Below are 27,570 nucleotides of genomic sequence, written 5' to 3' on the forward strand. Positions count from 1 at the left end.
AAATAAACAATAGATACAAATCAATTATTTGAATCATAATATTCATAACAAATTTGTACTTAAGACATTTTATCACATAAGACATACTGAAGTAATGCAAGACAGTACTAACATGCACAGGTAAAGTGAGCCAAGATGTACTAAAACTATAACCAAGTTTCCCTCCTGTATTAGTAATTTACAGTACTGTCTTTCAGCACCATGGACAGCGCCCCTGGTGTTTACAGGCCTGTAGCCAATCAGGAGACTACTTCCTGTTCATGTCACGACCAATACTGCACTCAGTTTAATGTTTGAAACAATAATATGGACAAATGTGATTTTGGAGGTCATTAATTTTCTTCCCAATAAAACAAGGAATAAAAAGAAAAATCGTAGTAGCCATTTACAGGTTAGTTGTCCTGAAGGAAAAAAAAAAAAACTGAAAATCTATGTAAAGATGACACATGAACTTTTGGGTGACAAAAGAAGCCAGACCTCATAGCAGATCGTGATAATTACACTGCAAAAGAAAAGTATATTATATTATATTTTAGTAATACTTTCCAAAAGTGCGAGCGCAGAGAGAACTGCTGTGTCAGCCAGGAAAATCTTTTTTTTTTTAACAGGGAGCTGGCGCTGTACCAGAAAAGAGACATGGACAAAACCACGAAGACTGGAGTGTTTCTACCGGATACTGCTATTCACCACAGACACATACACCAAAGTAAACAGTGTCCTCTCATTGCATTCGGCACACACGCGGACGCACTTTACGCAAAGAGATAAGAAAAAGAGAGAGAGAGTAGCCAAAGCGAAGAAAAAGCCCAGAGAGAGTCTAAGCAGAGAGTCACAGATTAAATATTTAAACACACATCGTTATACCCCCCCCACCCTCCCTCCAACATGAACGTCCTGGTTATGTGGCCCATTTTGTGAGTTGTGTCCGGCTGCTGGTCTCCGCGGTCCTTATAACGCACTACCCCCCCGCGCAACAACCCATCCGCTGTGGGACCTGAAACTGGACGCGTAACTGGCAACGCTGGTTTTTACGGTTTATGCAACTTAAGTAGGTGACTATGCTGGACATGAGAACTTCAAATCCACCATCGAGGCACTTGACTAAAATGAATTTTGTTGTTTGCACACCACGGAACACGGTTTTTAACTGCGGTTCCCAAACCGTGGCTGCGCTCTGATGTGAACATAAAATAACCCTGCTGAAAATCAATGACACGGTTATTGCGCACCGGAGCGGGGGGGGGAGAGAGAGAGAGAGAGAGAGAGAGAGAGAGAGAGAGGGGGGGGGGGGAGAGAGAGAGGGAGAGAGAGAGGGGGAGAGAGAGGAGGCGGTGTCTGGTGACCGAGGAGGAGGAGGAGAAAGCTCCGGGTCCGCTCGTCCTCGCAGCTTCCTTTACCGTCAATCCTACAAGCGTTCGGGTGCTGCCGGTGTGCCCGGGGCCGTGGACTTATTTTCCCCCGGGGATCGGAATTGGACATCAGCGAACTATCCCAGGTAGGTATGAAAGCACCGTTACTGGCATTTGGCGAGCTTTGTCAAGTAAAAACAAATCCAGAATTCTAAATGAAAGTCGTCTTTATCGGTTGTGGTGCTGCCCGTTGGAGGGGAAAGCGGAGGAAAGCCAAGACAAAGCTCCGTGGGGGCGACAATTGTGTTGACGCTGCTAATTGTTTTTTAAATTGGCGGAGGGGAAGCTCGGGAGCTAATCGTTTACGCGGTGCCCCATCTGCCGCGGCCACAACTCTCCAGTGTTTGTAATCCGATTAGAAGAAAGATCAGCGTTTTGATCAGATGAGCACACAAGCAGCGCTCCGCTTTTGTGCTTTAAGTTTAGTTCTGGCCCGTTATGCGTCACAACACCAGAGTTCTGGGTTCGACAAAGTGCTGCGTCTCACTTCACCCTGTTCTTCTGACACTTCGCATCATCCTCCTCTGCTCTGTACCTGCTCTCTCGGTCTCCGTCTCATATCCCTCTGCTTTTGTGCTCTTGTCTCTGTCTTTGCTTTCAGAAGATGTTCTTCTTCCTGCTACCTGTCGTGGCTCTCTTGCTGAGCAGAGAAACGGTGGTCTCCGGTAACAATAGCGACAAATGGCTGAGTACCGGGGCTCAGTACAACAAGGAGAGATCCTGGAACAGATTCAGAGATGTGAGTTGCACTGGGACACACAACAAATAGCCAAAAGGGCCATTATAATTAGCTCCATAGTGTGTGTCTCTTTTTGTGTGCCTGTGTTTGTGTGAGAGTGAGAGTAGTGTAAGAAATAAGGGGAGAGACAGGGGGGGGGGGGAGTGAGTGGGGAGAGGGAGCACACTACGCCCTTGATACACCCTGTGAGTACTTGAGCACTTGCCAGCAGCCATAATCCACCTTGTAGGAACTCAGCAGGTTTAAGCCCTGCTGGGAAGAACACTCGTAGACAGGGAACAACATTCTTCTGCATGTGATAGAAAAAGTCTTTATCTCTGCAAGATTTTACTGATTGAATGATTTTTTTTTTTTTTTTTTTTTTTCCAGCAGAATTTCTTGTTTAGTTGTTTTTCTGGCAACGCTGGCATAAAGAAACTCCCTTTATTTCCTTCCATCTCAAGTAGCCATGTGATAACAATATGTTTTTATCACTGTTTGTTGCAGTCAAATTCAGAACATACTGAGTCTGGCTCACTGTGTGCAAACATCAGTCTTTCAGCATTTCAAAACAAACAGAAGTACTGCATGCTTGTTTTTTATGGCATGTGAAGTCTACAGTCTGCATCTGAGAGACGTTCACGCAGAAGCGTGTGTGTTGTTCTGGTGGACGTCGTTCTAAGTCCATTATGGAGACTCATGGAAGCTTGTTTCTCCAGAGATACAAGTTGTAATGATACTGTTGTAATGATACTGTGAAGCAGCACAGTTAACATTACATTGCCTTTGATTTGGGCTTGAAATCTTGGTTGCTGTGTTTTAAAACATACTGATGGTCTTGAAGGCTCTATAGCCTATACAGTAAAAGTGTGGAATCAGCCACTTGCTGCACAGCCACAATCTTCAAATCTGCACAAGCACTGTATATATTCTAGTGCTGATCCTCAAGTTCTCAAAGATATGCAATATAATTTACGAGTGTGAATTTTAGTGGAAATGTGCACAAAATGATGCACAACACACCCAGAGTATTTCAGTTTTATGGAATGGTGCAGCAATAAAACTATGCAGTCTTGGGCTTCGAATATTTCGCTCACTGTAAACATCATACTGCTGCAATGAAGAGCTGGTGCAGAATATATTGGATGCTGCCAAATAATTTGATTTTAACAGCCTTAAACGAAGTAAAGTGAAATTATATGGATGTGTTGTGTTTACACTAAAGCCAACATGTCATGTGAACAGCTTTCCTGTGATGTAGTCATACTTGGTATTGGAATAGATGGTTTATCTTTTATTGTAAGCACTGCATTATCATCCATTTTCAGAACAATTCCTTGATTGTTGCAGAGATGCTTTGCTTTTTCTCAGAGTATTTTGAAGACCCAAATATTAGCCCAAATCCTGACTCTGGCCTTAACTGGAAAGTAATGCAGAACTAACACTTTCCTGTCTAACCAGTCATCATCAGGCTGATGGCAGCAGCAGAGTAACCACTGCCATTTGATTTGAAAACCACACATATGATATTATGTTCTTTTCTGCATGCTAACATGTTCCTCAAAGATTTCAGCAGACAGTGGGCTGACTTTGGCCTTATTAGAGCTGGCCTTCTCCATACAGTACTGCTATGATGTGAGGCTAGTATTAGTCATATCTGTATTATTCTCAGTTGGGGCTCTACTACCTGCCTTGTGTGTGTGTGTGTGTGTGTGTGTGTTGCCCACTCTTTATTTCTCTCTGCGGTCTCCTGTGCAAATGAAACTCATTAACCGGGAACTGTCGGTGGAGGGCAGAGGACAGTAGCAGAGATGGGGAAGTGAAGGGGGAGCGGGGAGTGGCGCCAAATGGATAGGGGGAAAGGCTGTGACATTTATGTTTAATATTTCAAGCAATGTTACCAACCAAATGCAGGAGCTGCTGTTGTGTTTACGATCGTGTCTGTGTTTGTGTACTGCAGTGTGTATTGTCTGCACCATCACACAGGGAAACCTCCTGGTTGTAATTAGTCTCCTGCAACATTGGCTGTCTTTTCTCCCACGGTGTCTTCTTCCCTCCTCTATTCTGTCTTAGTCATTTCTCTCCTCCTCCCTTCCTGACGTCAAGACCTCAGATCAGGAAAACATGTGTCTGCAGGGAATTCTGAAATTCTGCAGCGCAGTCAAAGGTCCCTTTATACTGTATGATTTTTTTTTGGGGCTGTTCCAGCTGAAAATGGATCATTTTGGGAAAACTGTGGTAAAATCATTGGTCATCAATCAGAAATAGTAAATCGTACTTTGTGACACGTCCATGATTTTCAACTTTGGTCAACAAGACCAGGCTGTTTCTAAATTCTGTCACTGCTGTTACTGTGCATGTCTACAAACCTACCAGTCAGAATATGGCATAAAACCAGTAGTTTAAAATGTGTCATCTTTATGTAGATTTCCAAGTAACTGATTATACTCCATGGGATGTCATTTAGAAAACTAGTACAGTATATCACAGCTGAGCAAATGGTGGAGGAAGTCTAGTAAGAATAGTCCCTTCAAAAAAAGTAGTTTTTTTTTCTTAGCTTCATAATTGCCACATGTATGGGTATTTTGGTAAAATAAAAATATGTTTGTATTCAAAAATAAGTTTTTAGAAAGTTTTCTTTTTTTTATCCAATGACCTTCATTTGAAAGACTTTTTCAAGACTTTTCATCACCATTTACTATGAAACTGTGTTGATTTGATGTCATAACTGATAACCAGATTTTACTGCTTTCTCATCATGTGGAGCTCAGTAGCTATGTATACTGCTACCTCATGTCTCTTTCACTCAATCCATTCCAATCCTCACCCTCATGCCAATTCTCAATGTGTCATGAACTCCACATTTTTCTTTCATGCTTCTCACTCTCTCTCGTTTTCTTCCTCTGTCTGTGGAGCAGTGAACGACCCTGTGCTTCCTCAACCATAGCCCCTCTCTTTTGTCTCCTCCCTCTCACTCTGCCCTCGCTGTGACTCCTCCTCTCTGCTGTTCCCGTCTGCCTGCCATGTTTCACTCTGCATCCCTGTTGATGAGCCACTTGCTCCCTCCTGCATAATGCATGAGTGTCCGTTTGTTGGCTGGGGAGCCAGTGCAATAGTTTCACTGTCAAAGTTCAGCCAGTGTATCTTGAAAACATTAGGAAAACAGGGTTTTATTTCTATTTTTGCCTAGTCATATTCCTCATCACTGAACTGTCATGTGTTGGAAAATAAGTGTACTACAGACAGAGACAGTTTTACTCTAGTTCACTGCTGCTGTGGAAGGACATGCAGTAATAATGAAAACTGTTCTTTCATATTTTGTCAGTTTAAAACCATGTTTCTTCTGTCTAAACCTAGCCTGTCTTTGTCACTTGCTTGTACAGTGTACTATCTGAATGTCAGCTGATTTGGACATATTTCTGGAATCGATGCCACACCATACTGGCTTCAGACAAATATGAAGTGTGTAAAAAGATGTGCTTTATTAATTCTTCACACACTAGCCCCCACTTGTATAAACATTCTGAATAGTTGAGCTATCTCATGCAAACATGTCTTATTTGTTTTTCTTATGCATTGCTTTTGTTTTCCTTCATTTTATTTGTGTGGATTTGAGTTTACCCAGCTTTGTAGAGGATATCCAAGTAGGCTATTTATGGCCAATTAAACTGTATATTAATCCTTAAATTTGCTAAACCACCTTTATAGCTCCTTTGCCAAATCACTTGCTACTTATACTAATAGTATTCCAATATTCCTCAGGTGACAATCACCATTTTAATTTTCGTAAGCTTTTGTGCCAAGTAAAGTATACAGTATCTGCAGTGAATATGCACACTTTCGTATGCAGCACCTATTGTTTCTCTTTCAGCCAGGTTCAGCTTTGTTGTAAGCCGGATGTTGCTTCATGTTGTCGGGCTTCATTGAAGTGTTCTGGTCAGGACAAAAGTGAATATGAGGGGAACCAGCAGCAACGATGACAACAAACAGTGACATACTCATACACAAATACAGTCGGTGTATTTGGAAGCTGAGTGAATCAGAGGATGCTTTCCTAATGCGTTCCTAATAGACACAGTTCTAGTGGGTAATGATAGTCTTTTCAAATGACATGGCTAATTACTTCACCTCGTTCACCGTACATGTCAAAACTGCTGACCTTAATCTCATACACTGCCAGAGGAACTACTGTGTGATAATTTGCAACAAAAAACTTTGGAGACACGCAACAATTTAATAGCGGTATTTACAGTTTGGATAACAACAACAGCTTGAGAAGCTCCTTGTATAATTACTTTTTATGCAGTAGTGAAGTCAATCAGCAATGGTCTGTGGATTGCTGAGCTGGCCGGTTCAAGCCAGTATTGTTATTATGTCCTGAGTGAACCCATTATTGGTGGATTTATGTTGTGCAAGGAAATTATTGGGTAGTATGTATTAAGGTAAATGTACAGTAAGCATTAGTGTCTGCGAGTCAGTTTATGCCATAGGTTTAATCAGTGCTCAGAGTGTGTGTTGTGAACTGATCATCGTGACTGCTGCAGATGTCAGGAGCCTGATTAAATATCTGTGAGATGTTAGCCCAGTGTGTGTATGCTGGCACTGATGTATACTCACTCAGGTCATTTTATCTTTTCTGCTGCACAGAACCTCAGTACTCCATTGGTACCAAGTAAAATGTGTCTCGAGTATTGCAAACTATTACAAGTATAGAAAGTTAGTATCAAATGCACGGTGCGATTCATAGATTCATAGTAGTCTTTTTTTTTTTTTTTTTTTTTTTAAATTGGAGGCATCCTGGTAATAGTTTAGGTACATATTATATAACCTCAACATCTCAGTTTCAGTTTGGGTTGAGGACTTTTGTTTGTACACATTTTCTGCCTGTCTCTACACAGTCAAATGTCAGATATAGGCAAAAAATACCGTAAATCTTAAATTTGACTATTTTAGATTGTTCTTGCACTACCGCTTGTTTTTAAACATTTAACATTTATTCAATTTAACACAAATGTCTAAAGAAAAATGGCTTTGTAGAAAAACATGTTGTATTCTCTCCAAAAAAAAAAAAAAAAGTGTACATGCGGTGTCTGTACCAACATTTGCAAAACTTCTGTCCTCTCTTTTGCTCTCCTGTGGCTCTTGTCAGAATCTTTGTCTACAAACAGTGGCAGAAAAGCTGCCATTCAGGCAGTCCCACTTTAATCCTCAAGAGGTGGAAAAGTTGTTTTCACACTTCTGAGCCTATTGTTTGTTTCTCTAAAAGAGGCTTTTCTTGTCCCTGTCCGCCTTCTCCTGCTTTCTCTTTTTTCCTATGGAAATCCTATCTCACACCTTGCTTGCACACTGTCAGGTTTATAGAAATGCACTAAATCTTATTTGTGAGGGACACTGGGATGCCTGCTGCATATTTCCTCATGTATTATGTCTGAATACATGCTGTCGCCTGACTGTCTGTTCCAGGTGAACCTGGGCAGGTTGAAAATTTTCAACAAGGAACAATCCACTGTCTGTATGTCTGTGTGGCTGCATTGTAACAACACTGTGTGTGTTAGTGTGTTTTCTGTCCCAGCTCAGTCTCATGGTGAGAATTAAATGCTGTCAACTTTTATCAGCAAAAATCTCTTTTCTGTGACAACAGTCTCTTCTGGGCTGCCAGTCACGGACCCCCGCTGTCTCTCTTTATCAAAACAAGAAGAGCCTGTGTGCATGTCTGAGTATTTCAATGTGTGTGGGGATGAATTTTTGAGTTACTATGTGTTTTTATGGATGCATCTGCATTGGTGGTTGTATGGGTGAGGAGGAGGAGGAGGAGGAGGGGCGGCAAATTGCAGCTTAGACAAGATGAACCCTGGAGTCACCTTCACCATCCCTCACTCACACAGACACCCACACATAAACCCTCTGAGTGAATACTCCCCAGTCCACGTACAGTATTTCTGTCAATTAAGCAAAGACTTGGCTGGACAGCTGTCATTCTTCCTTATCTCTCACTTGCTCTGTCATTCATTTCTCTTTCTCTTCTTAAGACGCCTCGGTACCTTCTCTTCATACCCTTTATCATTTCCACTTTCTCCTGGCTCTTCTATTCTTATGTTTTATACTCAACTAACTCCTGATGAAACAGTGCCCTTCACAATTGACCTCTCTCATACGCTTTCTGCTCCTTTCATCCCTTTTCTTTTTCTCTGCTCTCCTTTTCAATGCATATTTCTCACTGAGCTATTGATTTCAAATGGGGAAAATGCTGATCTAATCTCTGCATTGAGGCTGTGTGTGTGTGTATGTATGTGGAGGGGGACAAGTACTGCATACTTCCAGCTGCAAGTGCATTATTATGTTCAGTGTAGTACCTCTTTAAACTTACTGGTGGAAAATGTTCATTCCTCTCTCTAGCCTCTGCATGTGTGTGAATGCTCACTCAAACACACACACACACACACACACAGACACAGAGCTTTCCGTCCACCCTGAGGCTCTTGGAGCAATCGATCAGTAAATTTACAGGGCCTGGTAACCCTGATTGGAGCCTTGATATAATCAATAAGAGTGGGGAAAAGGCAGGAACACACACACACACACACACCCTCACACACACACACACACACACACACATATATATATATATATATATATATATATATATATATATATATATATATGCACAAACACACACCAACACACTTGAGGTCACTTCGGACACAGAGAGGACAGGTCACTGTCCCCTATAACTAGAACAAATATGTTCTGAGAGGAATTTGTGTGTGTGTGTGTGTGTATGTGTATGAGAGAGTTTGGAGGGTAAAAGAGATACACAAATCAGGAGCCAGGGTAGTTTGGCTGACGATAAGAAACATGAAATGCAAAAAAAAAAAAAAAAAACTATAAAAGCGATGGTACGAGAAAAGAGGTAGAGAAGGAGCTTTAATGAGAAGCCCATCAACACTGTAGGCAGAACAGATGGAACAATGTAGGATAGAAGGATGGGAGAAATGTGGCATCCGCCATCAATACAGTGTGTGTGTGTGTGTTTCAGTCAGCTTTGTCATGACAGCCCCTCCAGACTCTGTGGGGATTGTCTTTCTGTTAGTCTATCTGGTACTGATATGAAGTGTTCCTGCTAAGCTGCTGATTCCTTTGAAGAGCTTCTGTCTGATTTGTTGTTTTTGTCTAAAAATTTAAGAGAGAGAAAACAACCACTGGACCCCTAGAAAACACCTGAAATACTCCATCACTATTCCTGTATTTGGCTTTTTATACATTCGAACATGCCATTGTTATGCACCAACTCCACCTATGTTGCACATACCAAGCTAATATTCATATTTACCTACCAGTCTTATTACCCTCATTAACCTACATTTAGAGGTAGATGATATGATCATATAAACTATGGGATACATTTGGCAATATAAGTCCAATATCAGTCCTGATTGTCATCAACTCTTTCCAGGCATTTGTGTTCCCCAGAAGATGAATAGCATTGAGTGATTCACTAACTTTTTTCAGACTTTTCTTCTTGCACCACCATGAGTGTGATATTTTTGGGTTTAGGTTTGGGTTGTTAGTAGAACATCTCAACTATTGGATGATTGCCTTGAAATTTGATATAAGAATTCATGTTTGAATTCAGCCATACTGCAGCTCCAACTAATGATTTATTTTTTCATTGATGATTATTAAATTGGCTTTTTTCTTTTTTTTTTTTTTTTTGATAAAATTATTATTATTTAGTCTACAAAACAAAACTACCAATGAGACAATGAGCCCAAGGTGAGTTTTCTGTTTTGTCTTAACAACTTTGATTCAGTTTTTAATCATGTTAAACAAAGAAAACAAGAGAAGATGAGGAAAGAAACAGTCAAAATTAACGGTTTATTTGACTGATCATTTTAGCACTAAAATATATTCACTCTCAATTTAACTCCCAGTGTTAATAATGCCATTACCCTGCATGCAGTACTGATACATATGGCTTCAAGCTGTCCTCATTGTATTTCTACCATATTTCATCTTCATGGATGTCTGTTGCCGTTGTTAGATGTACATTAGGCAGCCAGCCTTCTGCCAACATATGTCTATAATACTGTAGGAATTTCACTCCAGAGAAGCTGGTTTTTATGAAAGGCAGAGAAAATTTGTGTGTCAGTGTGTGTGTGTGCACAAATCTGTCTATGGTTATCTGGATAAGCTTTAGTTTAGTAACATCGGTGGGAGAACATTTTGGTCAGTCCTCACTATAGCAAAGGGTTACTTTGAGGGTTAAAACCTGATTTTCCGGTTAAGGATCAGTTAGGGTTATAGTAAGGATTAGGAGTGCGATATGTCAATGAGTGTCCTCACATTTATAGTAGGCAAAGACACGCACGTAATTGCATAGTTTTACATCTAGAATGCTAAACTTATGAATAACATGTCAGATTGAAATTATAGATGTGTATGTGTCAAAACAGTTCTGTGTGTTTCTGTTAACACTGTCATTAAAGGAGTTGTCACATCCACCGTGTGCTGGTTCTAGCATATGCTCAGATGCCAGTGGTTGATTTATCTTCTAGTAATCTGTTTTATAAGTTGAATCTATGAGTGGAGATGAGCCATAGCAGCCTTATTTGCCTGCTGGTTACTCTGTCAAATAGGAAGTCCCTATTGGCACAGACGCTGTTGTGCTGGGACTGTGACATCTTGGGTTGTCACTGTTCTCAGTTGTCTGTTCATTGCTTCTCTTCCTTTAAAAACATTTTTTTTGACGTGGAAAGTGAAATTTAAAACAAAAAAGTGATATGTCTATTTATATATATATATATATATATATATATATATATATATATATATATATATATATACACACATATGTAAAATATACGAAATATATATATAGTTTTAAATTTCACTTTCCACATCGGAAAAATGTTTATTTTTGCACAGATCAGAAAATCTGTACATTTTACTCATTATCTTGGATTGTAAAGGGTGATTTTTATTTATTTATTTTTATTTTTTTGATTCTCTTTCAAAATACTGATCGGATGGTAGTACTGGAGATGCAGTCGGGATCACCGAACTCTGTAGCTTTATTCTCTGGGGATTATGAGTCAGAGTTAAGTCAATTGCAATGTAAACATAAAATGGAAAAGGGGTATTTATTGGGTTTGCTCAGTTTTGTTTGAGTCATAATGTTCATCTCTCGTTTCTTGCAATATATGACCCCGGACCGTCATTTTTCGTTTTTTTTTTCGCTATTATATGATGAGGTTATATCTTGCAATCTATAGAGCAGTCTCACATTTTTATTGATTGTATATCTCTGCCTCTGCTTGTTCCATGTAATCACAATAGCTGTTATTGAGGTGATGGACACAGTGATTGCTTTGCGGACGATCATGTGAACAGCCTTCAAATTACCGGTACACATAGTGGAATAAATTACGTGGCCCTGTATTGTGTGAGGCAGTCTAATCAATTATGTAATGCAGCAGATCTTACTTACAAGTGGGCCCGTCTTACTCGGAACACGTTCAAAGTCTTTGAGTGTCACGGTGAAATAAATCATTGGTAGCCTGTTTCTCTTTTTCACACCTCCCCAGTCCTCCTTTCGATCACTGTCAGCATCTCTGCTCTCGCTCCCTCTCTTTCTCACCCCTTCTCTCAGTCTGATGTTTATGGTCTCTAAAACCATGTCAGATTGAATTGGTCATTATCTCATTTTTTCCCCTGAGGGTAGGGATATGGTTACTGTTTGTGTGTGTATGTCTGTGTGTGTGTGTGTGTGTGTGTGTGTGTGTGTGTGTGTGTGTGTGTGTGTGTGTGTGTGGGTGTGTGTGTGTGTGTGTGTGTGTGTGTGTGTGTGTGGATATGAGAGATGTCTTGTCAGCTTCAATAATTCAGCAGGTTTTTTTTTTTTTTTTTTTTGTTACCGCAGCTCATGTGATCTCCTGGGAGAGGGAAGATCGAGAGGGTGAGAGAGGGAGAATAGCGAGGGAAAGATTTACACAAAAATGTGGCAGATCTGTTCCTTGTAGCTTTTAGTGCCTTTCCATATTCCTTACTGCATCATTTTGTAGTTTTCTGCAGCTATGCAACTCCCTGCTGCCCTCTTGTTTATGACAGTCAAACTCTTGGGAATTGTAGGTAATGGCAAGAAATGGTTGGGCCCGAGGGGCTGGATGAATACTGCATGTAAAGTCTTGGGCTCACTATATGTATTTTGTGGACAGTTAAGCCAGTAGCCCTAGGGTAATGTAGTAAGACAGTGTTAGTTTCTGGCAATACTACCAAAAGAATACTGCTCTTTTAAAGATTTTGTCTATGAAACTGTTTATTTTGGGGTTTCTCGTTCCTCTAATGGTTCAAGATGCATTTCTTGTTATTGCAAAGTATATTTTTGAACTGAGGCCAGAACATGAAAAGTTAAGGGATCACAAAGTTTTCCTGAGAGAGAATGTAAATGTCTAGAAACAGTTTGTTTGTTAGTTAAAAAGTGTGCTTTTTAAAAAACATTCACTCAGCATAGTGAGCAAAACAAAGAGATACCTTTTATATTGAAGCATCTTTTTATAGTAACACAAATGGTAAGTTTAATTTGTTTTCAGATCAACATCACGCAAGCATGAGGCAGTGACAGAAACTTCAGTAATTAACTATCAAACCTAAACCACGAAGATTCTGCTGTGCTGAAGGGGTGTAGGACTAACCATAAATTTTATCACTGCTCCGTGACATTCATTAACCCTGTCCTCACTCATTTTTCCTTTCACTGCATTTGCTTCTCGCCGGGGAGCTGTGCTGCAGCTGCACAAGCTTCGAAAGCTCGAGTAAAAACAACACAGTGAAAATTACTTCTGCTTTATCGTTCAGTGAATATCATGCACAGTGCGCTTAAGATTACCTGAAGGAACACGTACTGTCGCACTGCTGCAGGTCTCAGAATCTGTGGCAGTGAAACAGCAATGGGTCAATCACTCCTTCAAAAATGCCACAGATTCCTTAACGTACTAGATATCATGAGTACCCTCCTACAAATATTGAATTTGCTGCCAAACCTGGATATTTTACCAATTCAAGCTGGATGCAAAGGGGAACCAGATATTGGAACACATCCCTGTGAGCTACTGCACTGTATTTCTTGCCAAATCATCTAGTCAAGGCATAAATGTCAACCTGTTGCTTGTGATAGAGGAAAAGTAACTGAAACAGTAAAGTGAGCAGTATTTATCCTCTATGGACCATGAATATCTGTACTCCTCAGTACATGAGTCCTCCAACTGTAATCCAGGGATTACATTTTAGCACCATGGGTGATACCGCGTTGCTGCTGTCTACTTTTAATGGAGACAAATGCGGTTTATTGTTGGGCTTTGTGTTGGTGTGTTTCTGCTGTCAGAGCACTGCTGAGAGAGTAATTTCTGCTTTGTGTTGTCGGTCAGAAATGGAACGTTCAAGTGGCTGAAAACTGTGCTGAACAGGGTGTTCTGCTTTAACCCCTCAGAATGGATGGACCTGTACTGATCTGGAGTGCAGTGATGGTGGTGTTGGTGTTAGTTGTAGCCCTTCACTTTCAACTTTACACCCCTTTTTTTTTTTTCTCTCTCTCTGGCACTGCACAACTGCTCTCCAATCAGATGCCACAGTGTTAGAGTAACAGCTGGCTGGACGTCCTGTTTCAGGATGACTTTCAAACACGGAGAGACATGAGTAACAAGATTAAGCCAGATGGTGTTTTTTTATCACACATATCCTATTTAAACATTTTGATGTTGATCCCATAGATATATGGTAGCTTTGAAGAGGAAACTCCCATTTCAAAATAAATTTTCATTTTTTTGTTTTGAATATGAGGTGCCATAGTGACAATTGTCTGAAAAACAATTATGCATTATACAACAATTTATTGCCATAGTTTAATATATGGGGTGCAATTAATACAAAGACATAGACACAATTTAAGACTTTTTTTTTTTTCACATATAGCAATATAATCAGTACTTAAACATGTCAACTGTCAGCCAATACCATGTACTTGATCATCCACTACTGATAAACATGTATCTTTGTCTCAGTATTTAGCTTAAGATGCTCTCATAACAGTCTGCAAAGCAAACATGCACAAATCTTAAGGGATTTGGAATCTGATTGGGTTTTTTTATTCAGTATCATAATGCAGATAAATTAAATTACACACTGTGTTTACACAGGTAAATGATAGACATTTATAAATACAACAGTTTAAAAGATTACCTAAATGAAATCTGAATATATTATAATACATCCTAATAATTGACACCAAGTGAGGTTTTATGTCACTTATTTATGACACATTTATGTCACTGTAGCTCATCCAAGCTTAAACAGAAATAGCACTTTTTGAGCAAATTAAATGAACAATATTTTTTTTTTTGATCAGATCAAATGAAGAACACTTACCCATGTGAATCCTTAGCTGATGTAAAACAACTACAAAGTTATAAAAATGTAAAGAGAAGCAATTCAAAATTGCAGTGCTGTTTATTGGTCTATGAATATGTAAATTAAATTCATATGTAAAGCAATTAGACAACTCTTTATGGCTTTTCCCACAAGATGCCTCCTGTACTTGAATTTCTAATTTGTGACCTTCAGGGTACGTGGAACATTGTGGTTCATGAATGATGCTGACATGTGATTAAAAGAGGCTGACTGTAAAATGATGCATTCTACATACATTTCTGCTTTACATGCGCCCTGTTACAAATTAAAGTGGTACGAGTTTGTTCAGTTTTCCGTCCAGTCTTAACGTTTTGTAAAAGGGCGAAAATGTTTCCTGTACTTAGTATACAGAACTATGTGTTGTTTTATTCAATTAGGGTCCCAAAGGAGTCTTGCCAGTTCAATCTTTGTGTTCTTTCTTCCAGAACAAAATTGCACTAACGGCACAGGTTTGAATTATGTTCACAGGTTATGCTTCAGCAGAAAGCTATCAAACCAAGAGCATTGCTTAGCCACCATAAGGTGAACAAACACTTGTTTCTTTTAGACCACAGAGGGATGCATGTTGACATAATACGATACAATGTCCTTAATCTGCATGTACTGTACATGTAGGTACACATGGGGGGGTTGGGAAGAAAGCGATGGGAAGAATAATGAAGCCAAATGACCAGTCATGTCTAAGAGATGAATAAAAGGGATATTGATTAAGTGAATGTCACACTTCAGTTGATGGGGGAGGAGGAGGGCAAGAGAGGCTGAGTGAGACTGAGAGACTGACATAGGTGTGTGAACATGAATGTATTTGTGCATAAGCATGTTGGATGGTGACACAAGAATTGTTTGACAGCTTTAATTAAAGTCAGCTGAGTCAGCCTCTGAGCTGCAGCTTCAGTCACATTTTAATGAGCCACACACCTAACAGCCCATACTGAATAAAGCCCATCTCTTTAAACCGCCCCTCTTCTCTCGCTGTCTACCTCTGATTTGATTCTGCATGTGTTTGCATTGCTGTGTTTGTACACAGTCTTTGGCATATTCCCACTGACTTTCTCATGGATTTTGAGGTGGATAATGAGGTAAGCAGGGATGCTGCTGATCAATACTGGGAGCTTCTTTCTGGAACTGACAGATAAAACCGGTGTGTCCCTGCCAATACTGGCAGACATGGCTTTCCCTGTGGATGGCACCATTTTAACTGGTGCCATTATGGGATTTACTCAACCTTTAATGTGATCTGCTGTAGAGGCTGACTGATACATTGGTGAGTCAGTGATGTCGGGCGGTGTTGGATTATCACATATATTGTAATCAGCTTATTTGTTAAGAGAAAGGCTCTCTCCCATTATGGACTGGTATCAGCAAATCATCACATTTACATTTTTATGGTCTGCAGTGAACACAACATACCACCATGGGACTTCGCTGATGTTCACAACATGAATTTATGTTGTTAAATAAAAGTGTGCCAACATGAAAGGAGTTTGCTGGGGAGAACGATGCTTCATGATGTATAATGCATCAGATGAGCTTTATCTTGATGGATGCATCTGACGGACGATATATATATATATATAACATCATAGGTCATTGCTGTGGATATAGCTGTTGTTTCTTTGTTAATATAATGTTAACAAGCTCATCACTGCTGGTACTAGTGCTGTTATTAGCTTTAATAGGCTGCTCTCAGTCATTTATTTTTGGTTGGGTAGGATTTGAAAAGTTTCCATGTGTCTGTTTGTGTTTAGTTTGTGTTGATCTTTTAGAGGTAAGAAAACACTGAAGATAAAATGAAATTAACTGTTTGGTTGTAAAATACATTTGGTGGTTGGTTATGTTTTGTGATCATGTCAAAATGGATATTGTTTACTCTTGTACTATATGTGATGTACACATGTATGCAGATGCCCTGCTGTGGTCTTAATTTGATTGTAATTGGGGATGCACACACATGCACACAGATGCATTCATCTCCTTAACCATAACCACTACATGCCAAACTGTGACCTTAAACCAATCATCAGCCTAAAATGAAGGTATTTAAATGGTAGATAGAAGTCCCCACAATATGTGTGTCATCCCTATAGTGTGAGTAATACCACACACACACACACACACACACACGCAAATGCATTAAGAAACCTTATATACGATATAATCAGGCTGGCATTTCATATAGTTTAATTGGTCTGTTTAATGATCTTCAGTTGATTGCATTTTAAGTAATCAACAACACTATAAACTTCTTGAATTTGCACTGGCATTAATCCACGTGCACACAAATGGGCGCACACAGACACACACACTCAATTGAAGTTCATCACCCCCTTACTTGTATGTGTTCTTACTTTTATTACTGCAACTTTTCATGGTGAGAGCTCTGACATTTAGATGGAAACAGGCAATACCGACCCACTCTTTCTCTGTCTGGCTTCTCAGAAAGAGAGAGTGGGTGAGCTTCTGCAGCTCACTTCCACTGAAAGTACTTTTTGTCAGTACGTGCGCCTTTATTTGTGTGTGTGTGTGTGTGTGTGTGTGTGTGTGTGTGTGTGCGTGTGTGTGTGTGTGTGTGTGTGCCCGTATGGCACCCAGCATGGTATTTGCCAGAGCTGAAATTCTGTCAGGCAAGCTTTAGTTGTCTCACTTCCTGGCCCTACAGGAATTGCATTATCATGATGACTGTAGGAACCCTGGGGAGACTAGTGTCATGAGGCTGTGAGCTGTCCTGATCAAAGCTTGCCATCTTAACACAGATATGGCGAAATCAAAAATGTTGACACAGTCTGGTATTTGATCATTGTGAAAGTTGGATTCACGGCCAACTTCAAGGGTTTTTGGCAGTCCAGCCATAGATACCTATAGTGAAAGTTTGTGTGTTTTTGATGTTGGTTTTCTCTCCTTGATTTAATTCTCTTTACAGCAGACCCTCCTAAATAAAACCAAAAAAAAAGGTAGAGGTGTGTTTAGGATTGGACCCAACATCCAGTTTCTTAAGATTAAGGAACCATCATGGTTTTGGTTTAAATTACTACTTTATTACAGTTAGAAGAGCTTTGTCATGGTTACAACAATAACCACGGGGATGAGGTAAGGTCATGCTTAGGAGGACAGGCTAATATTTAAATTCTTTCATTTAGCGTGTGAGGTCCACCTCATTTCATTGCTAAATATGAAACTATTCTACGTAGTCTCTGTGATTACCCTTTTTCCTTTGTTATGATAGAGAGCAGTCATTGAATGGAGCAGATATTTTGGAGCACAGATGGTTTCGTTTGATCTGTTTTACTGAAAAGAACGACAGAAGTATGCCTTTCTTCAAACCTGCTTCATGTTGTTTTCACTAGCAACAATTTCCACTCAACACAAAGTATAGTGTAAATAAAGCGAAAAGTAATGGAGCTGAAATGGATAGCTTGGCACACTTGTCAGGATACTTTGTTCAAATCGATATTTGTGTGTCAAAGGTTCATAAGTCACTGGCTTAGCTGACAGCATTGTACGTGTGTGTGTGTGTGTGTGTGTGTATGTTTGTGTGCCTTATTCACATTTCTTACACTTCCTCCTCCATCCTGGTTTAACAAGGACACTCAGCAAGAGAGTGAGAAAGGGTCAGAGTTTCCAGACTGTGATATTCCTGACTCAGTTTTTAAAGCTGGCCTAGTTTCACACTTTTGCAGGGAAGGTCAAAGTAAAGGCAACATTTTCGGAAGATGTCTATATATATATCGGTTTACTGTAGTTGTATATGTGTGTGGGGAATATCCTTCCCCGTGACTGCTGACATTTCCAACACAGAATGCTCTGCATGGATAGACTAGGGTGTTTGCTAATTAGTGTAAAGCTAGCCCTGACCCATGAACACACACACACACACACACACACACACACACACAATGCTCTCAATACATATTGGAAATATTGAGGGTGTTATATCTCTCTGTGTTACGTGTTGGGTGGTGTGGTGATGAAGGAGAGGAAGCGTAGGACCCAAATGCAGGACAAGTTCTTTATTTCGCCTGGATTTACCAAGCACAGGCAACATACATCTCCGCCACTCAGCGTGTCTGACATAAAACTAAACACTCTCCTTGAGCATATGTTCATAACGTACTGCTCCAACAAAGAACAAAGAAACTCAAGAGGCATAAATACCCTCAGAACAAAAAACTAAGTAACACAGGTGAAAGAAATCATACTAACAAGCACAAAGCTACCTAGATCAACATAGGTGAAAAACGGAACCATACACAAAATAAAAGTCCATAAACCGGAAGTCCAAAAACAGATCAAACAGATATAACACTGTAATTTAACTATCTGTTGTTAGAATCACTAAATAAATGCGATGAAATTCTTGATGTCCATGTGCCAGATTTGATGGAAAAACATGTTTTAGTCTTTTTTGAGTGATTTTGTGAGTATGCGCTTATGCATAAAGCATGCCCACATCCTTTTGTGTGTGTATGTGTGTGTGTGTATGTTAGACGAACGATGGTGTCGCTTTCTTACCTAACGTATTATTTTGTTTGCTTTCCTTTTCATGTCTTGCCTCATCCTTTATTTCACTTGATGGAACAACAGGTAAGTGTCTGTTTTGACTTGGTGATGTTGTTGTTGGCTTTAGTGTGTTTAAGGGGATTAACAGACACATTTTTGCTCCACTCTCATCATGAAGTCATCTAAAAATGTCTCTGATAGTTGTAAAAAGATAAATTACAGCACAGGTGGGGAACACAAAACACAGTGCTTGCATTTTCATGAGTCTGTGTTTATGTGCTGTTATGTATGTTGCTTGGTTGGTGTGTAATTGAGACTGTAGGGATTAGTGCTCTACATTTGAGCTTGGGTTACATGCACAAACACATCCACATATAGTGACACACACACACACACACAGATTTGTGCCGCTGGCAAGATGGCTTGTCGACTTTGAGCGTGTAAGAGTGTTTGTATGTGTCTTAGCAGGTACAGCCTTGGTTACTACACTACTGGCCTCCAGGCTTGAGTGTGGCAGCTGAGATTTGTGGCTCAGTTGCTCTGTTTTCCCTTGAGTCTCCACACACAGTACAGTTTGATTTCACTACACTAAGTGAAAACTCTGTGGCTTCTATTATGACTGCTTAACTCACTGCACATCTGTCAGTAATGATGCTACATTGTTTCGGAGATAGGCAATGATTCAATCTCGTGCTAGCATCATACATTCATAGGTGGATTACTGAATGGACCTTCTGGGCACAGGGCCAGGGGCCCAAGGAGTCAGGGGGGCCCCAAGATCAGAGACCCATAGAGGGATGGTTAACCTTTCTGTTGAAAAGTCAAACAGTGACTACAAAAGGACTGCAAAAAACCCTAAATGAGAAAAAAGAAATATGCAAATATATACAAAATAACTTAAAAGAAACAGAAAACATCACCAAAGACAGAAAAAAATGACTGCTGAAATATGCAAAATGACCAAATGAAACAAAACAAGTTAAACAAGCAGAAAATTACTACAAAGATATGTAAATTAAATAAAAGTTTACATAAAACAGACACAAAACAACCAAAAAAAAAGCACAAACTGACTACAAATCATGAGGTTGCTCAATCTGTGATTTTTGTTGTGTGGGATGGGTGGGGGACTTATACATGTCTCTGTCCAGAACTGCACTGTCTCCTGATCCATCCATGCATACATTACCACTGCACTGAGTGTGGCAGTCCTGATTTGAGTGTTATGAATATTTCACTGATAGTCCTCAGCTCAGACGTGTATGCTAGTTTTAGTATGAGGACCGAAAGCACCACAAAGGAAAGTGAAGTCTAGAAAAACTGAAAAACATGTATTGTACAAAGCAGAGTCCAGGCAACAAAAGGTGCCCAGCAGCTACTGAAACACAAAAGAGGAGAAATACCAAACAAAAAAAAAAAAATCAAGCCAGCAAATCTCTGCCAAGCTCAAACACTTCAATAAGGCAAGATGGGCTTAAGCATTGAAGTAGTGGGGGCATAGAGGTCAAGTAGCTACGCAGATTGAGACACTCTGAGTACAGGTGAAGCCGTGGCTTAACCACAGAGGAATATAATTACAGGGGTGGTGCAGGTTAGGAGAGTGGAGACGTAACACTTGGTGGGAAACTGAACAAAGGGAGGTGTGGCAATATCTGGATGTAAAGAGGAAACACATATATGTGAGAAAACAGAAAATAAACCACCAAAATAAAAGCATGAGCAGAAATGTAGGACAGTGGCAACAAGGTTTCCTCAACATTATTCATAGAACCTCTGGAGATGACACACACGTGAAAGCCAACAGGATACACTAGTATAAAAACATTCAAACATTCTTTATATGGTACTGAAAATAAAACAATAATTAGAAAAATATCATGAACCTAGTACTGTACAATATCAACTATGATTCTATATCATAGATCAAGGAAAATCACTACACAGCTGCATTACAATAAATTGTTACAATCATTTCTAAAACTATTTTAGTATCATTTGTTATTTAATACAACACTTTAAAACTTGGTAATGTCACTGTAGTCATTAAACTTTACCACTTAGTTTTAGGGTTTTGAGCAGGAAGTAACTATGGTGTTTCGAAATGTTTTTATATTTGAGTGTGTATTATAACCATTTCTCAGCAACATTTACTTCTGAAACACAATCTAAACCAGCAGACTGTAAAGTGTATTCATTAAGTCAAGCCTCTTTATTTTGCCTCTGTATAAAACATTGTCTTCATATTGTGGATAGATGCTTACCTTAACAGAAAGCTGCTATCGAGGCTGTGGGTTACTGATGGTGCATAAAATTACACTTTTCATGCAGCTCTGCTGTATAATAGCTGGAATCTCCTGCTGCATTCAGGGCACAGAAATATAATAACCTAGAGCACATTTCTCACTTAATTTGTTTTAACAGATAAGGGCTTTAGTTTAGCCAGTAAAGTAATTTAATATGATAGTTGAGGTAGAGTTCCCATTACTCACATGTCAAATTGCTCCCAGATGTACGGCTATGGAAAATAATGTATTGTATGTTGTTTTGAACAAAGGTGTCATGTGTCAGTAGCCATGAATGAGATAATTTGAATGATTTTTCTTATTTTTATGATAATATTAACCCCAGTGTTTTATTCTGCATATGCTCTATGCTCAAAATGGTTTCAATTTAAACTGTCTTTTTTTTTTTTTTACCTGACTGCTTAGAGAAAAGAATTATATCCATAGCTCATGGCTGATGTACATGCAACCTCATACTGTTATTTTTACTAGCTGCAGGTTTTCAGTACCTTAACTTTCAAGGGTTGATGGTGCTTTTTAAACCAGAAACAAATCAGTAAAACTTTGCTTGTGCATAGCGGGAAATGATGTTCTGTTAATGTTGGTCATATTGTATTAGTAACAGCACATTAAAAAGCTTTAGGCATGTATATACATATGTACATATCTCACAAAATGTATTGCACAGGGAAAAAAGTGCATATAACATAACATAAATGCATAGTCTTGGGACATTGATATAAACATAATTAACCTTTGTAACCATACAGACTACATTCGTGTGCAAAGAAATTTCAGTTATAGAAGTGAAGGGAATAGTAAAGTAGGAAAGGAATGGAGGAAAGGAGTTAGGAGCATGAGCTTAGAAAATGACAACTCCATTACTGCTATCACCCATTAATAACCAGCCAGGTCATTAGTGTGAGAAATGAATCCAGACGCTCGCAGAGACAAACAAACACAATGCTAATCTCTGTTCTCAAGCGGGGTGTCAATAACCCGGCATAAATGAGGAGAATGGAAAGTGAGCAGAGAGGTCAGGATGGAGTGAAAAGAGCGAAAGAGACTGAGAAGACTATGATCGAAAAGAGATTGTGACAGACAAATGAAAAGCTGACAGGCAAGGCCTATTTGGTAGATATGATGAATGAAAATTGATCTGGAAGATATCAAAATGGGGTAATGATGAAATGGAGAGAATGAGGGGCCTTTCTTTAACTTTGGACAATGACAGCCCCATTACTTCCATCATCTATGAAGAGCCAGCTAAGTCATTAATGCTAGAAATGACTCCTGTAGCACAGAGACAAACAAACACAGGCTTGCAGTCGATCCTCAGACAGAATGCCAATCAACAGGCATGTGTATTTGTGATGAAAGGTAATGAAAACTGCGAGAACGACAGAAAGAGAGTGCGAAAGTGCGATCTGTCCTACGTGTCTTCTTGGAGCATCATTACACAATTCAAGAAGAAAAGCCTGTTTCTTCTCTCACCTTGACCTTCTCTATCTACTAACCTAACCTTTCTTTCACTTGTGTTTCTGTTTTTTTTTTTCTCCTCATCCTCATTTTTTTTCCAATCATTCACCTGTGTCTGAGTATTTATTATATTATAATTTTTTATATAATTTTCCAATTACTGCCTCTTGCACACAAAAAGAGAATCGTACAATGGTTCTTGATTTTTTTTTTTTTTTTTTTTTTTTTGGAGCACATTTTCCTTATGGGTAAAAAAATCTAACCTGTCTAGCCTACATGCATGCAGACAGTAAAGTGAGAAGCAGGTTTAAATTAACTATTTATGTGTTACTGACTATATAAGCAACACCTGCATACTTAATTGGAAGTTAAGTTGTCTACTGGCATGTACATTTACTATAGTAATGAATGATATAAAACTTTATTGAGCCTTATGGGGAAATTGAATCTTACCTAAGGTTGGATAGGATTTAACCAGAGAAGTAAAATATAAATAAATCAATAAACAAGAAATAATAAAATATAAATACATAATTTTACACATAAGCAAAATGAAACACAATTCATGAGTGTATGGAACCAATAGTTTCAACACACATCAGTCAGCTGTTAAACTGTAACTAAAATTTATATTTTGTTCTATTTTTTGTTTGGTTTCAGCAGGTGCAGTCCTGAGCACATTAACTGAAGCAATACAGTTGGGAAGAGCTTCAATATAATGACCAATCACATCAACTTCTCTCACCCCCTTTAATTGCAGCAGACAGTTTTCTAATGAGCCAGGAGGTCAGTCCAGGTCAGGCTCTTATTAGGAAATTTCTCCACAAGGCAATGAAACCACAATTACAGTAACTTTCATTATTTCTTTCTGTATGTTTTGTTCAATTAGATCATTAACTGAATTAGCAGATAGGCATCGCCTTCAGTTACTCTTGTTTCATTACTTTCACATGTGGCCAAAAAAGCCACTTCAGCAAATATGTATCAGATTAACACTTCATGCTGTTCCCTTTAAATCTTGAATCTGCATGGAAGTACCTACCAGTCTGTTGGGTGCAGTGTAATGAATTTTGATTGTACATTTTTAATTTTTAACACGTGTATTGAAATTACAGCACACTGAAAGCTACGGTGTTCAGGCAATTTAAAGAAAAAGAAAAACTTGTGGATAACACAATCCCGCACAAATCTAACCCAGTGAAGGCCGCAGGCACATTAAAAATGGTGTTTGGGGAATTTTTATAAATATGTTTTCTTGAAATTAACTGGGTGAAAAGTATAAATCAAAGTGAGAGATCATATCACACACATTTAAGAGCTTTATGTGTTGAAGTCTATAAAAACAGCAAAAAATTGCTCTTTCTGAATGTGTTTGCGCTATGAGGTGTCCTCAGTGGCCAAGAAACACAACCGCACTTGTCACACCAAAAGGAGTGCTGAAATTGCACTAGAAATTGCCACCTGATCTTCATAAACACAGCTTCTATCCACTTCAGTCAAGCGCTCTGGTTCATTTTGAACCACAATTTAACCAAACACAAACAAATACACATGCATCTGGTGAAAATAGGGTTTGCACCACTGTTGTCTCCATCTGGAGCTGCTTCTCTTTAAATGCACTGTAAAGCAGCATTGTTTCTGTCTGTTGTATTTTTTTTTATTCTACTCTATATTTATTAGACAGATGTTCTAACTGTTTTCCATTTAGCACCTCTCTGTCATCTGTATGTTCGCTTGCTTGCTGTGATGTTCCCAGACTGGACTGTGTGTCACTGGGGAGCTTAAGATCCTGATGGAAAAAATGATTTAATCGTGCTCTTTCAACGTGTGTGTGTGTGTGTGTGTGTGTGTGTGTGTGTGTGTGTGTGTGTGTGAGAGAGAGAGAGTCTTTCTGTCCTTCGCTGTCCTTCATTTTGAAATGAAATGGGTAGTGCTTCATTCATAAATTCTAAAAAATGGAAGTGGCTGAATAAAAAACGAAAAAACAATCTCACTGTGAATAAGGGAACCTTGAAATTACAGGATTACACAGCAAATCCCCCCCAGTCCCCACAGGCATTGTTCCTGAGCTATTTCAGTGGTGGCGTTTTTTTTTTTTTTTTTTTTTTAAATGTTGCCTTGATCTGTGACCTTGTGTCACACTTGCCATGAGCCTCACCTTGATTTGTTTAGTGCTCATCTGTGCCGCTGTCTTCTTTGACATGGGATACTGAGGCTGTGCCACACATCCATTCTATTAGATTTGAAAGGAGAGGAAACGTTAGGTTAGTGCACCCAAAACAGGTGTAGGCACATGTAAAGATGAATTTGACTAGTGCTGTGCTAAAAGAACATACTGAATTAGAGAGAGAATTGAGAATTGGTTGGGCTTTCAGTGCTGCCCGTGTTTCTCAAATTGGTGAATTTGTTTTTAAATATACTTGTAATTTATTTAGTTATAGTGTTTCTTTGTAAAATGTTTATTTGATGAGTTTCTTTTCTTCATTTGCTTCTGTTTTGACAATTTAATGGTGTGGTTTTCCTACCACAGACAATAATACAATTACTTGTTGTTAGGTCAAGGGCAGGGGTGGGCAACACATGTTCCTCAAGGGTCACTGCCCTGCTTGTTTTTCAGCTACCCCTGCTCTTCCCACTGCTGATTACCTAGATCAGGTGTGTTCAGTCAATCAGAAGCAGATAAATACCAGTTTACTATGTCTTTTCCCATTCCACCCTCATCTGAGAACTCAAGCAGGACTGTGGCCCTTAAGGAACATGGTTTGTCAGCAGTGGCTTAGCATCTTAGCATCTACCCTGCGATTGGCTCATATCAGGCTTCCTGATGATGGGCAGCCAATAGAAATAACAAACCCTGTGATGTTACTGGAACTCACAGTCTACACAGTGAAAGTGTGCCATCAGTGTCTACAGTATTCAGGATGCATTCACAGTTTTGACAGCTCTCAGAGACATAGAATCAGCGTAGAAGGAAAACCCTGATACTTTCAGCAGCGGGTGTAGACATCTCTACTGACTAAAAATGTGGCTGATATGCCTCCTGTGTGGACAAGCCTTTAGCTCTCTGTGCTATCATAAAATTGTATTTTCAAATCCACAAGTACAAACACAGCGCTTATATAGGCTATTAATGCCAAAGTAACAATAGATAAATGGCTTTAATACATGAGAGGCTGTTTCTGGAAATTGCCCATAACATTTTGTGAAAGTGTGACCATAGTCACCTACTGGAACTGGGTCATGATAAAATTATTTAGTAGTTGTTGCAACATGACTAAAGATAGATAGATTGGAATAATTCAAGGCTTATTATTAGAGTTACTCTACAAAGTGCGGTTTTACAGTGTTTTTTTTTTTCTGCATCTATGAAAGCCAACACACACCAACCCTTCTTTAAGGGAAAACTGCAGTGTTGTTTGCCCCAAGATGTTGTTGTTGTTATTTTATAGCACTACATAGAGTTTACAGGAAATATGCCAGGTGTAAAAAATAAATAATCAAAATAGAAAAAGTCACGGTGATATCATGGGTATTTCCCAACACCTACATTCTACAGATCACACAATATATTAATAAAGAAAATTAATAATGATGCTAATCTGTTTTTAGCGTCATAATCAAATTCTGACTAGTTGTGAATATTTCTTTTCCACCCCCCACCTATCAGAACATCTGTATGACAACACTTATATCTCTAATTATCATAACAGCTCCACAACTGCCACACTCACAGATCTAATTAACATAGCAACAGCTCTTCTCCCACTTCCGATCTTTAACCTCCAGCTCCTCACCCCCGCATCCATAGATCATGCAGTAATTAACATCTCCTCCCTTTATGTGCATATATTATGTGTCTCCTTTATTTTACCTCCTCTGGAACCTTTCAGTAATTACAGCTATCATAAATATCCTCTCTCAATATTGACTACATCTCTTTCCCTGCACATTCACGCTCATGGTCAGATGCAGCGTTACAAACGCAGCAGTGGGAAGTCTCACAAACGGATAAAATGTAAAACAAGCTTCCTTGCCTCAGTCACATTTTTAAGTATTGAATTTGAGTAAAAAAAATCTTCCAGCTTCAAAATTGAGATAAATAGCTTTACATTTATTTCAATTGCTTTTTCCATTCTCTTATAAGCATTTTGATTATATTTCCTGTCAGCTCTGTGATGATGATGCCAATTATGGTGATCATAACCATTGTTATGATGGTGATGATGATTGTGTTTGTGATTGCTCTTCTCGTTTACTCTGGCCATGTCGCAATCTTTCATCCACTCACCTCGCTCTTAGTTTGCCGGAGAGGAGGAGGAGCTTTAACGTGTCCAGACCTATTCTGAGAGAGAGGATATTGTTTCTGTGGGAGATGTAAAACCAAAAACTATTTCAATTTAGTAGGTGGATAGAAGTGGAGGAGTTGAAATGTGGCATAAAATATTCTTTTAAAATCATAAAATATAAATTTAACAGAAACTCTCAGATGTATGGGAGTGTGGGGGAGATAAAATGGCTGAGGAAATTAGACATCCCATGGGGATTACAGGAAAAAGATGAATATATTAACTGTATAAGAAAATGGAAAGATATGAGAGCAGCAAAATTATTATACATATTTAGTGTCTTAGAATATACTTACCCACTCACGCTCAACGTCATCACTGTTTGTCCTTAATTTCCAGAACAAGTATCTGGTGCATTGAGTCAGAGTATGCAAGAT

General features: G+C 39.1%; 1 protein-coding gene across 2 annotated transcripts in view; it reads left to right on the top strand.

Annotated features, from left to right (window-relative positions):
* The first annotated feature begins 1,397 nt into the window (after positions 1-1,397).
* The window catches only part of spock1 (SPARC (osteonectin), cwcv and kazal like domains proteoglycan 1), an 85,059-nt gene continuing 58,886 nt past the window's right edge, over positions 1,398-27,570 (top strand). The window contains exons 1-2 of one of the 2 annotated variants that reach the window (XM_026330390.1): positions 1,398-1,495; positions 2,011-2,148. In XM_026330390.1, coding sequence (XP_026186175.1) covers positions 2,014-2,148 — 135 coding nt within the window. In that variant the 5' untranslated portion in view covers positions 1,398-1,495; positions 2,011-2,013. The remainder of the gene's footprint in view (positions 1,496-2,010; positions 2,149-27,570) is intronic. The other variant, XM_026330389.1, reaches the window with a different exon arrangement.

Source organism: Mastacembelus armatus, chromosome 10 (genome assembly GCF_900324485.2).
Source record: "Mastacembelus armatus chromosome 10, fMasArm1.2, whole genome shotgun sequence".
Classification (NCBI taxonomy): Eukaryota; Metazoa; Chordata; class Actinopteri; order Synbranchiformes; family Mastacembelidae; genus Mastacembelus; species Mastacembelus armatus.